The 17,376-nt window shown below is 36.4% G+C and overlaps 1 protein-coding gene across 1 annotated transcript in view; it reads left to right on the forward strand.

The window, feature by feature from the left end:
- Positions 1 to 17,376, forward strand: part of CFTR (CF transmembrane conductance regulator) — a 170,183-nt gene that overhangs the window by 128,527 nt on the left and 24,280 nt on the right. The window contains exons 22-23 of the mRNA XM_004418769.3: positions 1,847 to 2,098; positions 15,300 to 15,455. Coding sequence (XP_004418826.2) covers positions 1,847 to 2,098; positions 15,300 to 15,455 — 408 coding nt within the window. The remainder of the gene's footprint in view (positions 1 to 1,846; positions 2,099 to 15,299; positions 15,456 to 17,376) is intronic.

The raw sequence follows: 17,376 nt of genomic DNA on the forward strand, positions 1-17,376 counted from the left end.
CAACAATTACTTTTAAGACACAAAAAGCAGTACATTTCTGGGCCGGCCCCATGGCTTAGCGGTTAAGTGCGCGCGCTCCGCTGCTGGCGGCCCAGGTTCGGATCCCGGGCGCGCACCGACGCACCGCTTGTCTGGCCATGCTGAGGCCACATCCCACATACAGCAACTAGAAGGATGTGCATCTATGACGTACAACTATCTACTGGGGCTTTGGGGGAAAAAAATAAATAAATAAAATTAAAAAAAAAAAACCCAACAGGAATTAAAAAAAAAAAAAAAAGGGGCCGGCCCCGTGGCGTAGCGGTTAAGTGTGCGCGCTCCGCTACTGGCAGCCCAGGTTCAAATCCCGGCCGTGCACCGACGTACCACTTCTCTGGCCATGCTGAGGCCGTGTCCCACATACAGCAACTAGAAGGATATGCATCTATGACATACAACTATCTACTGGGGCTTTGGGGGAAAAAAATAAATAAATAAAATTAAAAAAAAAAAAGCAGTACATTTCTGTCCAGTAGGCTGTTAACACCTGGAAAGGGCTGAACCACAGGATCAAGGATGATATCTTTTTTTTTTTTTTTTTTTTTGTGAGGAAGATCAGCCCTGAGCTAACATCTGCCAATCCTCCTCTTTTTGCTAAGGAAGGCTGGCCCTGGGCTAACATCCATGCCCATCTTCCTCCACTTTATATGGGACGCCGCCACAGCACAGCTTGCCAAGCAGTGCGTCAGTGCGCGCCCCGGGTTGAACTGGCAAACCCTGGGCTGGCGCAGCAGAGCGCGTGCACTTAACCACTTGCGCCACCGGGCCGGCCCCGGATGATACCTTTTAAAAATGGAAATTGAATGAATTCAAAGTCTTCAACTCTTTCTTCTTATTCATTTGTTTATTCATATATATTTAATCATTCACATATTCAATCCTTTATTCATTTATTAATTTTTCAAATATTTATTGGGTATTTATTATATACCAGCCTATTTTTAAAATCATATTCCAAGTTCTAATAAATCGTAATTATTCAGAGAAATATATTCTTGTTAAAGAATTTAACTAAACACCTTTAAAAAATAGTTGAGCTCTTTTATTTCTGTGTACATTAAAGATATACTTTACTAAATGTTACATGAATAGGTTAATAAAGCAGTTGCATATTTAATTTCAAATACAATCCTTATATGAAGTCACATTTTGCTCAGCAGTGGAAATTGACCTTAAACTAATTTAGATTAAAATGATTAAATTATTATAAAATTATAAATTATTATTATATGATTAAAATTATTTAACTACAGATATAAGCCAATGACTTAAATTTATTTGAAGATTATTGTGAAGTTATTCAAAATTTTCTAAGCATCAAGAGTCCACTTACCACCCAGCTGACATTTGGGTTTTGGATAGTTATTAAGGCAGTTCAAGAGAAAGGTGAGAATCTTCCATAGTAGTTTGAGGTGTGGAACATTTTATTATAATACACCAGCTGTATGACATTGTACAGTGCTGCTCATAGTAGAAAAAAATTTTCCTCTTGACATCATCTGTTCCCTTGAGTATAGTTTGGCTATTTATGTGTGGCTTGCATAACTGAGAATTAAGTGATCACAAAAATAAACAGGTCTATACAGAGCCCATTTGTATAAATCCTGGTTAACTTTCTTTGGTTCAGCTTTTAATTATATCCAATTATTTCCTGTTAGTTCATTGAAAAACCTTCTGACAAATAACCAAATGACGACTAGCTAGCGTCACATCTTACAAGTTATTTTTTAGGAGACATCAAACTAATTATGACATTGCCTGCAGCTCTTAAAAAAACAAAAATAAAATCTTGTTATTTTCATTTCAGATGCGATCTGTGAGCCGAGTCTTTAAGTTTATTGACATGCCAACAGAAGAAACTAAACCTACCAAGTCAATCAAACCATCTAAGAATGGCCAGCTCTCGAAAGTTATGATTATCGAGAATCAATATGTGAAGAAAGATGACATCTGGCCCTCAGGGGGCCAAATGACAGTCAAAGACCTAACAGCAAAATATATAGATGGTGGGAATGCTATATTAGAGAACATTTCCTTCTCAATAAGTCCTGGCCAGAGGGTGAGATTTACACATTGCTTGCTTTGTTAAATCTGTGTTCAGTTAAGTGAATCTCAGTAGCCTAGAGCAATGTGTTAGTAGAATCCATTTGTAACACTATGACTGTAGACTAGGACCAATATTGAACACATACATTTCAAGTTATTATTATATGGAGTCATTATTTTTTCATACGAAGTTTTCTTTGCAGAGTCCTGAATCTATATAATAGGTTCATTTTAATGTGATTCTATTTGCAAATTATCTAATTGCTTACTAGGTTACTAACTAAAGAAGCCATTAAATAAACCAAAATTATAGCATGTTTTAGATTTTGCATCTTAAAACGCTCTTCCATTTAAGGTAAGAGAAATACTTTGTTGCTGACTCCATTTAATGTCTTCTTAAATTTTACCTAATACACACTCGGTCAAACAAGTGGTGCTTTTTTTCTTAGCTTTTTTCAGTTTGTTCTTTTAGTTGGCATTTTCCTCAAGGTATGGATGGTTTAATTTTTTCCTAGTAATTTTCTAAGCAAGAATTATTTAATAAGCAATAATTTTATTATTTAATAAGCAAAAATAGCCACACATTATTTTGAAGTATTCCTTATGGATCCCTGCACTGGGCTGAACACATAGAAGGTACTAAATATACTCATTCTAGAATTGATTCTTGGATAAGAAGATGGTCATTTTCCTTATACTTGATGTTCTGTAGTGTGGTTTTATATTGTCTTCAAATCGCTTAATCTGGGCTGCTCTATAAGTCTACACAGGAGTATTATGTCGTTTTGATTGGGTTTTTTTGTTTTTTGTTTTTTTAGTGAGATGGAATACAAGCGAGCCAGTTCTTATGAAAACTGAATTGAAAAATTTTATCTCTTTGTGATTTAATTTCAAATAGAGATTTTTTTTTTTAACTATTGACATAGTCAGTAAAGTTTGTTAGACCACCGTCACTATCACTAACATAGGAATAGACTATTATCACTTGCTTTTGCTCATGAGTTTAGGAATATTGGATAATTTAACGCATTGGATAGAGTTCTATTTAAAAAAAAAAAAAAGGATGAACAAAACGTCCCTGCATACTGTGCTAAATGGCTTAAAAGGGCACACTGGAAGTTTTGACTCACCTCTTTATCTTATAGTTAAGATACGTAAATTCACATACCACTAAAATTAGCTCCCTATTCTATTTCTGGTCAAGAACGGGATTTTTTTTTTCTTTTTTTGAAAGAAAACAGTTTTAAATGTGCATAAATGTAAAGACTAGGTTTTAGATAGAATTTGCTCCTAGTATTAGAATGAGGTTGTTCATGAGCATTTGGGTTACCTCAGAGCACTGATGAAATCTCTGAAATTTTTGACATTTTTGCTTCTTTATTGAACTTGGAGAAATGTTAAAGTTATGCTTTGGAACTATGTAAAATTAATGATTGGCCTTCGCTCCTCCCTTGCATTGGGAAAAGCATAATTAATTACTCTCTTTTTGCTTTACACATCAGTGAATGCCATAGGCAGTGAGAGTATTCCTGGAGTCACCAGCATGGGTGTCAAAAGCACTGACATCAAGTTACAAACAATAGCAACAAATAGGTTGATATAAACCAGGGTGGAAAGCCTTGGTAATGGATTTGCTTTCCCTCCTCTGACATCCTCCCATCCCTTTGCTTTACCGACAGTCACTTGCCGACTCAATTAAATTCAACCAGGTCCTAGTAGAGTGACAGACTTTGCAGAGTCCTTATTTCTGTAGGTTGTTTCCTTGATGTGAGAGTAGTAATCAGAGATGCTGTAAAATGAGGAAGAAGCAATATGTTTTCATTTCGTTTTCTCTGAACCTATATATATAGAAAATAGGCCATGTGTGTTCAGTAATTATTCTTGCAAGGACTCTCTAGGTGCCTTAAGGGAATTGGAAACTATTCACATAAGGGTATGGATCTTGCCATTCAGTGAGGGAAACTAATGTTTATTGAGTGCCTATCATGTCCTAAGCACCATTTAAAGGCTTTTATTTGCTATCACATTGATCTTATTATAACTCCAAAGGCAGATATTATTATTCTTTTTGTGCACAATGTAAGAAACTGATTCAGTTAAGTGAGTGAGGTAGCAGGCATATTAACCCCAGGTTAATATGGGGTTACGAAGTCAGTCTGTCTGACTTCAAAGTCCTTTTTCACCTGCTTATCTTAAAAGAAGAAAAAGAAGGAGCAGAAGAAAGAAGAGAAAGAAAGAGAGAGAGATACACAGAGAGAGAGAGAGAGAGAAGGAGATCTGTCCCAGAAGATGACAATGTAAAAGGGGAAATGCAAGATCCAGTAAGAGCTGAGGTAGATTTATTGTGAAGCTAACAAAGCTTAAGTCTTAGAGAACTTCGCTTGCCTGGGCTCCTTCCAAGGTACCTAATTTTGTATTTATTATTTTGAAATCTTTATTATTGAAAGGAGCTCCCCCTCCAAATTGTATAAGCTTCAGTCTCCAAAAAACCTTGTTATAACCTTGAATAAGAGATATACAGGTAAAATGCTAAGGTAATTCAGAGGAGGGACAGTTAATATCAGTTGGCTGGGAGTTGGGATTTTCAGGGAAGGTTTTCCATAGGAAGTGGCATTTGGAATGAGACTTTGAGACTTGAACTGCGTATTTGAACAAGCAAAGGTATATAAAGAAGGGTGCTGTAGACAGAGGGAATAACATGAGGCATGTACAGAAAGCAATTACTGCTTCAGTCAGATTGGGGGATGTATAAATGCAATGGGGGACAAGATTGGAGCAAGATGATGGAGATTATGGATCTTGAGAGCCAAAGCAATAAAGGAAGTTGAAGACTCAGAAAATCCTAATCAATTTTGCTACTATGGGGTTTTTGGTCATCTTCAGAGAACATCTTCAGTGGTTCTCAAAGTGTAGTTACCTAGACGAGCATCATCTGCATCACTTGAGAACTTGTGAGAAATGCATATTCTTGAGCCCTACCCAGCCTCACCTCTAGGGTGAGGACAGTGGTCTGTGTTATATCACACCCTCCAGGTGGTGCTAATGTATGCCCATCAAAGTGTGAAAATCCCAATTTAAGGGAGCCATTAGGTGTAGAGTAGTGAGGGTAAAAGTCCAACTGCAAAGGGTTAGGGAATGGGTGAGTACTGAAATGAGAAGTTATGTAGAATACCAACATTGATGGTGGGAAAGAGAAAGCAAGAATACATATCTAAGAGGATGGCTGTTTGGAGGGATTTGCCTTTGCACTGTAGAGGAGTATTTTTTTTTTTTTTTTTTTTGGAGACAGAAGGAAAAGAAATAAGAGGAATAAAAGAACAGTGGAGTTAAGGAGAACCATTGAGCAAAGAGTTGGGAAACTGAAGATGTTCATATTATACAGCCTCAATCTTTTAAGTCAACTATAAGCCAAAGTCAAAGAAGTCAAGGCGTGTCAGTCGTCTAACTTTGTTCTTCTCCTTCAATATTGTGATGGCTCTTCAGAGTATTTTGCATCTCCATATAAACTTTTGACTTAGTTTGTCAGATCCACAAAATAACATTCTGGAATTTTGGTTGGGATTGCATTGAATCTATAGATCACATTGGGAAGAACCAACATCTTGACAATATTGAATCTTCCTATCCATGAACATGGAATGTCTCTCCATTTATTTAATTTTTCTTTGATTTTGTTTATCAGAGTTTTATAGTTTTCTTCATCTAGATCTTGCATATTTATATTTTTAGATTTATACCTAAGTATTTCTTTGGGGGAGGGTAAGGTAAATGGTAATGTATTTTTAACTTCACATTTTACTTGTTGATTGCTGGTGTGTAGGAAAGCAATTAACTTTTGTATATTAACCTTGTATCCTGCAACTTTGCTATAATCACTTATTAGTTCCAGGAGTTTTACTCTTGGTTCTTTTGGATTCTCTACACAGGCGACAATGTCATCTGTGAACAAAGACAGTTTTATTTCTCCCTTCCCAATCTGTATACCTTTTCTTTTCTTATCTTATTGCATTAGCTAGGCCTTCCAGTATAATGGAAAAGGAGTGATGAGAAGGGGTATTCTTGCTTTGTTCCTGATCTTAGCAAGAAATCTTTGAGTTTCTCACCCTTAATTATGATGTTAGCTATAGGGTTTTTGTAGATATCTTTATCAAGCTGAGAAAGTTCCCTTCCATTCCTAGTTTCCTGAGAGTTTTTATCAGCAATTGGCATTGAGTTTTCTCAAGTGACTTTCTGTATCTATTGATATGATCGTGTGGTTTTTCTTATTGAGCCCATTGCTGTGATGGATTAGATTAATTGATTTTCAAATTTTGAACCAACTTTGCATATCTGGGATAAATCCCACTTTGTTGTGGTGTATAATTCTCTTTATACATTGTTGGATTCAATTTGCTAATACATATATATTTTTTTTTTGGTGAGGAAGATTAGTCCTGAGCTCACATCTGTTGCCAGTTCTCCTCCTTTTGCTGAGGAATATTGGCCCTGGGCTAAGATTTGTGCCCATCTTCCTCTACTTTATATGTGGGATGTCTGCCACAGCATGGCTTGATAGGTGGTGTGCAGGTCTGCGCCTGGGATCTGAACCTGTGAACTCTGGGCCGCCAAAGCGGAGCATGCGAACCCAACCACTACACCATCAGGCCGGCCCTCAATGTGCTAATATTTTATTGAAGATTTTTGAATCTATATTCATGAGAAATATTGGTCTGTAATGTTTCTGACTGGTTTTGGTATCATGTCAATGCTGGCCTCATAGAATGAGGAAGTATTCCCTCTGCTTCCATCTTATGGAAGAGATTGTAGAGAATTGGTAGAATTTCTACTTTAAATGTTTGCTAGAATTGACTAGTGAATCTATCTGGGCCTGGTGCTTTCTCATTTGGAAGGTTATTAATTGTTGATTCAATTTCTTTAAAAGATATATGCCTATTCAGATTGTCTAATTCTTCTTTTGGGATATTGTGTCTTTTAAGGAATTGGTCCATTTCATCTAGATTATCAAATTAGAGGGAGAAAAGTTGTTCATAGTATTCCTTTATTATCCTCTTAACCATGGGATATGTAGTGATGTCCCATCTTTCATTTCTGATATTAGTAATTTGTGTCATCTCTCTTATTTTCTTGATTAGCCTGGCTAGAAGCTTACCAATTCTATTGATCTTTTCAAAGAACCAGCTTTTGGTTTCATCGATTTTCTTTTTTTAATTCAATTAGTTAATTGTGTTCTAATTTTTATTATTTCCCTTTTGTTTCCTTTGGATTTAATTTGCTCTTCTTTCTCTAGTTTCCTAAGATGGAAGCTTAGATTAATGATTTTATATGTTTCTTGTTTTCTAATATATGCATTTAATGCTCTAACTTTCCCTCTGTACTGCTTTCACTCCATGCTGCAAATTTTGTTAAATTATATTTTCAGGGGCCGGCTCCGTGGCTTAGCCGTTAAGTGTGCGCGCTCCGCTGCTGGCAGCCCGGGTTCGGATCCCGGGCGCGCACTGACGCACCGCTTCTCTGGCCATGCTAAGGCCGCGTCCCACATACAGCAACTAGAAGGCTGTTCAACTATGACATACAACTATCTACTGGGGCTTTGGGGGAAAAAATAAATAAATAAATAAATAAAAATTTATTTAAAAAAATCATTATTAAAAAAAATTATATTTTCATTTGTTTGAAATATTTTTTAATTTCTCTTGAGTTTTCTTCTTTGACCCATGTGTTGTTTAATCTCCAAGTGTTTGGGATTTTCCAGCTATCTTTCTATTATTGATTTTTAATTTAATTCCATTGTGGTCTGAGAGCATACATTGTATGATTTCTACTCTTTTAAACTTGTTAAGGTGTGTTTTATGGCCTATAATGTGATCTATTTTGGTGAATGTTCCGTGTGAGCTTGAGAAGAAGGTGTATTTTGCTGTCATTGGATGAAGTAGTCTAGAGATGTCAATTATATCCAATTGACTGATGGTTCTGTGGAGTTCGACTGTGTCCTTGCAGATTTTCTGACTGCTGGATCTGTCCACTGTTGATGGAGGAGTATTGAAGTCTCCAACTGTAATAGCAGATTCATCGATTTCTCTTTGCAGTTCTGTCAGTTTTTGCCTCATTTATTTTGACAGTCTGTTCTTAGGCACATACACTAAGGGTTATTATGTCTTCTTAGAGTCTGGACTCCTTTTTCATTATGTAATGCTCCTCTTTATCCCTGATAATTTTCCTTGCTCTGATGTCTGCTCTGTGTGAAATTTGTTTAGCTACTCTAGCTTTCTTTGATTAGTGTTAGCATGGTATATCTTTCTCCATCCCTAACTTTTAATCTCTATGTGTCTTTATATTTAAGGTGGGTTTCTTGTGGACAACATATAGTTGGGTCTTGTTTTTTGATCCACTCTGACAATGTCTGTCTTTTAATTGGTGAATTTAGACCATTGAAAATTAAAGTGATTGTTGATATGGTTCACTTAATATCTGTCATATCTATTATATTTGTCACTGTTTCCTATTTGTTGTCCTTGTTCTTTGTTCCTATTTTTGTCTTCCACACTTTTCCTCCCTGTTGTGGCTTTGAGTGTTTTATATGATTCCATTTTCTCTCCTTTCTTAGAATATCAATTATACTTAAAAAAAATTTTTTTTTTGTGGATGTCCTAGAGTTTGAAATATTTTGAGCTATTTCAAGTCACCTTTAAATAACACTATAGTGCTTCACAGGTAGTGCAAGTATGTTATCATAAGAAAATATTCCTGGGCCGGCCCCATGGCTTAGCGGTTAAGTGCGCGCACTCCGCTGCTGGCAGCCCGGGTTCGGATCCTGGGCACACACCGACGGGCGGCTTGTCCGGCCATGCTGAGGCCGCATCCCACATACAGCAACTAGAAGGATGTGCAGCTATGACATACAACTATCTACTGGGGCTTTGGAGGAAAATAAATAAATAAATAAAATTATAAAAAAAGAAAATATTCCCAATTTCTCCCTCTTGTCCCTTGTATTGTTACTGCCATTCATATACAAAGCGTGTATTTGAACATGCATAATTGAATACATTGTCATATTCAATATCAAATATTATTATCTGAACAAACTGTTGTTTGTTAGATCAATTAAGAATAAGAAAAATAAATTTTTAAATTTTACCTTCACTTATTCATTCTCTGATGCTTTTCCTTTCTTTATGTAGATCTGAGTTTCTGACATATCATTTTCCTTCTCTCTGAAGAACTTTTAACATTTCTTGCAAAGCCAGTCTAAGTTCTGGCATCAAATTCCCTCTATATTTATTTGAGAAAGTTTTTGTTTCTCCTTTACTTCTGAAGGATAATTTCACAGGGTACAGATTTCTCGGTTGGTGGCGTTTTTTCCATCAACACTTCAAATATTTCATTCCCCTCTCTTTTTGCTTGCGTTTCTTCTCAAGAGTAGCTGGATTTAATTCTTATCTTTGTTCCTCTATGGGTAAGGTGCCTTTTTCCTCTGCTTCTTTCAAGATTTTTTTCTTTGTCTTTGATTTTCTGTAGTTTGAATATAATTTGCCTACATATAGTTTTTTTTGGCACTTATCCTGCTTGGTGTTCTCTGAGCTTCCTGGATCTGTGGTTTAGTTTTTCACATTAATTTGGTTAAGTTCTCAGTCATTATTGCTTCAAATATTTCTTTCTGTCATTCTTTTGCTTCTGGTATTGCCATTACAGGTATGTTACACCTTGGTAGTTGTTCTACAGTTCTTGGATATTCTGTTATTTATTTTCAGTCTTTTTTCTCTGTGCTTTTCAGTTTAGGAGGTTTCTATTGTCATATCCTCAAGCTCAGAAATTCTTTCCTTAACCATGTTCAGTGGGCTACTTTGAGCCCATCAAAGGCATTCTTCATTTCTGTTACAGTGGTGTTTTCCTTTTTTTTATCTCTAGCATTTCTTTTCAATTCTTTATTAGAATTTCCATCTCTCTGCTTATGTATCCATCTGTTCTTGCATATTTTCTACTTTTTCCATTAGAGCCCTTAGCATATTATTCATAGTTGTTTTAAATTCCTGGGCTGATAATTCCAACATTTCTGGCATATCTGAGTCTGATTTGATGTTTGCTCAGTCTCTTCGAACTATGGTTTTGCCTTTTAGTATGCCTTGTAATTTTTTGTTGAAAAGGTGGACACAATGTACTGGATAAAAGGAGCTCTGATAATTAGGGCTTTAGTGATGTAAGGTTTGAAGGAAAGGGAAATGTTCTGTAGTTCTATGATTAGGTCTCAGTCATTTTAGTGAGCCTTTTCCCTTGAGTGGTGAACCTCACAAGTGCTTCTCAGATTTTTCTCTCCCTTAGGTGCAACAGGATGGCTAGTGTGGGCTGGAGATGGGTGTTTTCCTTCCATAGATCAGTTCAGTTCTAATAAAAACCTCAGGAGGTTAAGGTCTGGTAAAATAGTTTCTTTTGAGGGAAGCCTTGTTAAGAACAGAATTCTCTGGTATATTTCAAAATTGTTGCTTTCCCCCTCCTCCTGCTAGATGCACCAGGGGATTTTTCTCTGTTCTTTCATTGTGAGATGGTGAACCTGGTTGGGATCCTGGAGGTAATACTCACAAAAGTGTGGGGTCTCGCTGAATGGCCTCCCCTTGAGTTTTTACTCTCAGACTTGTGCACACTGAGCCTCCAGCAACTTGTCAGTTATAGTTTAGGTTTTCCCACCTGGCACTGGTTCCCACAGCAGTTTCTGATCATGGTTTCTGCTCTGGTAAGTTGTGAGTCTCTATATCTGCCTGTCTGTCTCTTCATTTTTTGAGGCAGCGGTTTGCCCTGTGACTTCACTTCTCTGACAGATCTAAGAAGAGTTTGACTTTTCAGTTTGCTCAGCTTTTTACTTGTTGTTAGGACAGAGTGATGACATCCAAGTTCCTTATGTGCTGGACCAGAAGCCAGAAGTCCTATTGTTCATCTTTTTATCTTTTTTAAATGTGTGAATGGAAGAATGGCTTATACCTACTTTTAGGTCGTATGCTTCCTTAGAGTAGAAATTGATTCTTGAAATGTTATTCTGAGCAACTCTCTTAAGAATGTCATTTCTACTGCCTTGCCCTTAGAACCTATAACAGCATCTTGAAATTATTACAACATGCCCCAAACATACTTCTTGCATGCTGACTTAAGAAATAGATTCAAATGCAGTATACTATTTCAACTATCTAAAAACACTGCCAGCTTAACTGTCATCTAAGTCATCTTCTTAGAAAAAAAGAAAAAACATTTGAAAAGGGCTTAAGTAGGCATTTTTTGTTTAATGTTTAATGGATTTCAGTGTTCTTGGTTATATGGTGTGTCTGAGTTCATTCAGACTGCTATACAAAACATCATTGGTTGGGTGGCTTATAAACAACAGAAATTTATTTCTACCAGTTCTAGAGGCTGGGAAGTCCGAGATCACAGCACTGGCAGATTTGGTGTCTGATGAGGTCCTTCTTCCTTGTAGATGGCTGTTTTCTCATTGTAGCCTCACATGGTGGAAGGAGGGAGGGACTTCTCTGGGACCGTTTTATAAGGGCACTAATCCCATTCCTGAGGGCTCTGCCCTCATGACCTATCATCCACTAAGGCCCCACCTCCTAATACCATCACATTGGGGATTAGGATTTCAATATATGAATTTGGTAGAGACACAAATATTCAGCCCATAGCATGGTGAAAAGATGAGAAAAATCAATATTTTGTGCAGAAAAATTATCCAGTCTTCATATTGAAACACTTTGTCCATAGCAATTAAATGGGGAAGAGATGTTCTATTACTTTCTTTGCTCTTAATTTTGACCTTTACTTCCCATAACCTGTACTTTAAATTTTATTTTCAATGAATGAGAAAGCAAATATTTCCTAATTCTTACTTTAAAAAACCTATTTTTATTATTTTGCCTAAATTTTAGTATCCAGATCACCTTCCCCCAACTAGAATATCTCTTCCTTTTTCAAACTTTTTCTTTTTCCTCTCAAAATTCAGGCTGGGATTTTAATTTGGAGCCAGGTTCTTCATGATAAAATGCCTAGACTTATCAAAAAGCCTCAGATGGCATATTGTATATAACACAGTGGTGGACAGTCTTCTGATTAAATAAATATTTAACAGTACTTCAAGATCTATTCTTTTGAATGAGCTTACCTGCCTTCTCCATTTGTAGTATCTTCAAAATACTGAGATGCCAGAAACAGTTCAAACAATATCAAGTGTTCAGATCATAGCAGCACAAGCACCTAAATGCCTATTTGATTTGTTAAACACATACGACATTCTGTCTTGATAGAAATTGATGTGAAGTACCTGAATCATTCAGTAACTTATAATACTGGGTTTATGAGGAGCATATTCTCAAGAACTTATTATGTTAAGAGTTATGGTTTACAAATAATAAATAAAGAGATATCAACATATAAAAGGTACAGTTATTATCACTTTGCAGAATCTAAATTTCATTTGTTTTGGCATCTTGATTTCTGGAGACCACAAAGAGATGAAAAATAATTACAACAGTTGCAGTATTAAAATGGTGAATAAGACACTCTGAAAAGAATGTTCTGAGACTGTTCTATTCTTGGTACAATGCAATTACAGCCAGCACCAAACTCGACACTGTTTAACTCTCCACATAATATTTTGATTTATCTTGATCCAAAATTCTCAGAGAGGAGGTGCATTTAAGTTACCAGAAAACACTAACTTGGAATTAGGATATATCTTAAAAGCTTATTTGCAGGAAGTACTCTGGCCTTTTTCAGTAGATCACAGAAGCTTGGAAAAACAAATCCCGGAAAAGAATTATATGTGCCAATTATATAAACAACAAAAAGACTTTGTTAGGTATGAACCAATAAGATTCCTGGCTTTTGAAAACTGTGTCAGACATAATGCAATACCAGCAGTTTAATAATATAAGGAAATCAGAGCAATAGCTAGAAAATTTAAAGCTAAACAAAAGATTTACAAATTTCCTCTCAATCCAGTCTTATCCCAACATAAAAACTGAGTTCTCTAAAAATTTCAGTATTTGCTTCTTAAAGAAAGGGAACATGAGCATTTATCCTAGTCATTAGAACCCCAGCTAATGATATAGGGGTTTGGACCCTAAGGCACTTTTTATTAAAAATTCTTCATATGACTTTAGGGCAAATCACTTCCTCCTATTGAACTTTCCTTCTCTTCCCCCATTCCTCACCTACACAGGGCATACACAGATTGCTTATACAAAGCTTTACTGTTGTGTTTGAAAAATCATGACATATGGTGAATGAGTTTGTACAACATGGGCTGATTTGAAATGGAAGTGTGCATTTAACTCCACAAGATTTTTAAATTGAGTTCATCTGGTAACTGACCAAATTGACTAAATCCATTTGTTTATTAGATCAACTAAATAAATTTGTTCATTCATCTGCCCTTCCTCCCTTCCTTCCTTCTTTCCTTCCTTCCTTCCTCCCTCCCTCCCTTGTGCTCGCTCTCTCTTGCTTGCTTTTCCTTCCTTCCTTCCTTCCTCCCTTCCTTCCTTCCTTCCTTCTTTCTTTCTTTCCTTCCTCCCTTCCTCCCTTCCTTCTGTCCACCTACCCACCCATCCGTCTGTCCAGCCATTCATTCATCCTTCTGTCTGACTGTCCAAACAAGTATTTATTGAGTAGTTTATATGATCCAACCACTATGCCAGGTGCTAAGAATTCAATGGAAAACAAGATAGATTCCCCTGCCCTTGTTGAACTTATATTCTTGGGGTGAACACAAGCAATAATAAAGAAAAGAATAAATAAAATAATTCCCAATTGTGATTTGTAGTATGAAGAACTTCAACATGGTGTTGTGTTTAACGTTTGGTTTATCTGATTTTCTCAGTTGTCTCAGAGAACAAACATTTGTGAAATTCCCATTATAGAGCTCTTATGATGCATAGAAAGACAGTTGTGTTATCATTGTTTACCAGCTTATCCCAAAGGCCTATTTTATTACCAGGTTCCTAACAAGTGTTCAATAAGTTATTATTATTATGAGTTGCTATCTGCTCTAAAGCATTTACTGTGGTACATGGACTGGTTCTGGCTTACAAACTGTTACTGGTCTGTGATGGCATAACTATGGAAGTTGAGAGTAGCATTTAGAAATTTGTTTTTATTATCTATTTTTTAAAGTAATGATTTGCAATGGATTGGAAATTAAAACATAAAACAAAACAAAACTGTCTTTTACCACAGATAGTATGAAAAGATCTACTAAAAAACCATTTGCTCAGCTCTCCTGTAAAGAAAGCTAAATGATAAAAAAGAAATAGGAATAATGTAAGGGGAAGGAAATGAACGTTTATTCAGTGTCACCAGATGTCAGGCAGTTTATTCAGCATTTAATTAATGACTTTAGCAATGTTCTGTCTCACTCACAGCACCTTCCTCCAAGTGCTGGATCTGAGCTGACATCAGAACACAGAGATGGGGCTCCCTGTGGCCCTCCTGGGGCACCCGATCTCCCCTTGCAATGCATGGTGTTCTCACTTCCATGCTATGCTCTTAAGATCTCTAGTTAACATGAATAGTTTTTTTCCTTCCCTTAATATTCTTTTTGCTCTCCAAAATTCTCTTCCTGCCAATCAGGGTGGATATCAGAGTTTGATTTGACAACTGTGCAAGTGCTTATCCACTGAGGAGGGGCAAGGCCCAACCTACCTTCTCTGGGAATATATAGCTCACTGAACTTATTCTTGTTCATTGTCAGGCCTGCACTTGACACTTGCTTAATTTATTAAGGTCAGCATCTAAATATTAGAACTATTTCAAGTTCATTAACTTTCAAGCTCGTCTTTACGTTTGGAACTAGATCAAGCTCTAGGTCCCTGCTTCTGACTTGAGCCCACCCTTGGAAATGATGTGCATGAAGACACTGTATCTTTGCTTTTCCTTGATGCAAAATGGGCATTTTCAACCTTTTGCCATTAGTAAAGGTCAGTGATAAATGAAGCCAGCATCAGGGGTTCAATTCCTTATGGCCAGTTTCTGTATTCTGTTCCAGGGTTGCTCTGCTCCGGATCAATATGGATCAGAATTGGGAGCATGCAAAAAGGTTCAAATGAATAAGTGAAAATCTTCCCCTGGTGATGACAAAAAAAGCAGTTCCAATGTTTTTTATTAAGTATAGTACCAGATTACATTATGGTATGATATTTGTATGTTACAGAAGTAATTCTGTCGTTCTTATATTCTAGGTGGGCCTCTTGGGAAGAACTGGATCAGGGAAGAGTACTTTGTTATCAGCTTTTCTGAGACTGCTGAACACAGAAGGAGAAATCCAAATAGATGGTGTGTCTTGGGATTCAATAACTTTGCAACAGTGGAGGAAAGCCTTTGGAGTGATACCACAGGTAAGCTGGAAAGACTTAGCTGGGGAAAAAAGTGACTGAATACATTCTCACGATTATTTGACGCTTGCACTCAAGAATTCACATTTCCCTGCAAAATATCTTTGTTATGTATTGCTGTCATTTTTTTTTGGCAATGCAGTCTTTTCATAGGAAGAAAAACTATTTCTAAAAGTTTGGAATTCTCTGATGTACAGTTGTTGAAATATTAATAGTTTTGATAGCCTTTCCCAGAAGACATAATCTGCAGGAGGAGTATGGGGCTTTTGTTTTTATCAGCTTTTTTTTCCTGCTTCAGTGGTCTGAGCTCCAAGTTAGCAATCACAGCAGGTTGAGAAATGCTTTGCAAGATATAAAAGATGCTGCTGAAATAACAAACACTTGGAAGCATGAGGTAGGGTGGAATTGAAAATAGAAAGTGTAATGATTGTTTTTTGTTCTTCGAATAGAATGAATCATGTCAGATTAATCTGTAGCTATTTTTTTTAAATGTCACTCTTTGATTTGGGTCACAAAGGATCTTTAGCCTCACTGGCTTAGTGTCATTCTATCTGTGTTATTGTGCAAGAGGACTTCTTACATATGAGAGAAACGGCAACAGCTCCATTTTCAAATGATCTAAATGGAAACCAAGGAATGTCTTTCCTGGGACCAAATCTGAAAGGCATGTGCTGTATACCTACCACCGGTATGATAGTCCCCAGAGTACATATACATCTCTATAGGTATATTCACTGTTTTAATGATCCTTTTGCTCCCTTTATACTAATGGGCGCTGAATCCATTTGACTACCATGGTTCTAATTCTCTACTTTCAACACAAAATTAAAATGCCAGCAGCATCTTTTATTTATAGTTAATCTATAAATCTAGCCTGAGAAAAAAGCTTGTATTTCTTGATAGATTGCATTTGGGGAACATTTGCTCCTTTCAACTAATGAGGCACTAAACACTGTAACTTCTAGACTGATGCTTTTAATTCGTTTGTCTAGACTTTGCCATGGTGCCAAAAGCTTAATCCTGGTTGAACTTTTGAAAAACAATATTGTTTCTTCAGAAAGAAAAAAGGGATTGTCAGATGGTCTAAAGATAAAGAAACACTGGGAATACAAGTATCCCGAGGTGATAGCATCAAGCAAGATAACAATGTTCAGAACACAGAATAGAATCTGGTTGTCTGAGAGGCACGGCTGTTCGGCTGACTCTAAGTCGTCTGGTCTCATTTTTAACTACAATAATGAAGCTTTTGGTTTTTTGTTGTTCTTGTTCACACAAATCTGCCCATTAGAATAAGAAAATCTCTAAAATTAATTCAGTTTCACTGGGAGTTCTTTAGTGTATCTGCCATGTGAGAGGGAGGTGTGTGTTTGTTTTTATTGTGTGTTCTATTTAGGAAGCTAAATATGCAAGACCTGGAGGAAACCCGAGTGGGCCAGAGTTATGAAAATTCTTTATCTTGCCTTTATGCCAAAGTGAATCTTCCAAACTTGCCTTTATTTCATTTTTCTCTCTTCTATGGCTTCAAGCTTTTTATAAAATAAACACGAAATACTTTGAGATATGCCTTTAAAAATGTTAGATCTTGCTAATGTAAATGCTTCTCATTATACATGTTTGTGACCCTGGTTTCTGGGACTGTCTCCAAGTATCAGAAGGATGTCTATAGACAGAATGTACTATTTCTTCCGCAGTGACATCTTGAGAACATTAAGTGAATGCCCTAGAAAGAGAGAAAGAGGGCAAACTCCTCATATCTTTTTAACATCCAAACCAAGAGATGCTTTTTATTTTCCTAACTTTTCTTTGAAAGGTCAAGTTAAGTGATTTTTTTCTTTCCTGGAGTTTGATCTTTAAAAAGAAAAGAAGGAAGAAGGAATTAAAAATTCAAGAAGAACTAAATTTTGTTTGCTTTTCTATCTTTTTC

The sequence above is a fragment of the Ceratotherium simum genome, chromosome 1 (assembly GCF_057802395.1).
Source record: "Ceratotherium simum simum isolate JZ-2026a chromosome 1, ASM5780239v1, whole genome shotgun sequence".
NCBI lineage: Eukaryota > Metazoa > Chordata > Mammalia > Perissodactyla > Rhinocerotidae > Ceratotherium > Ceratotherium simum.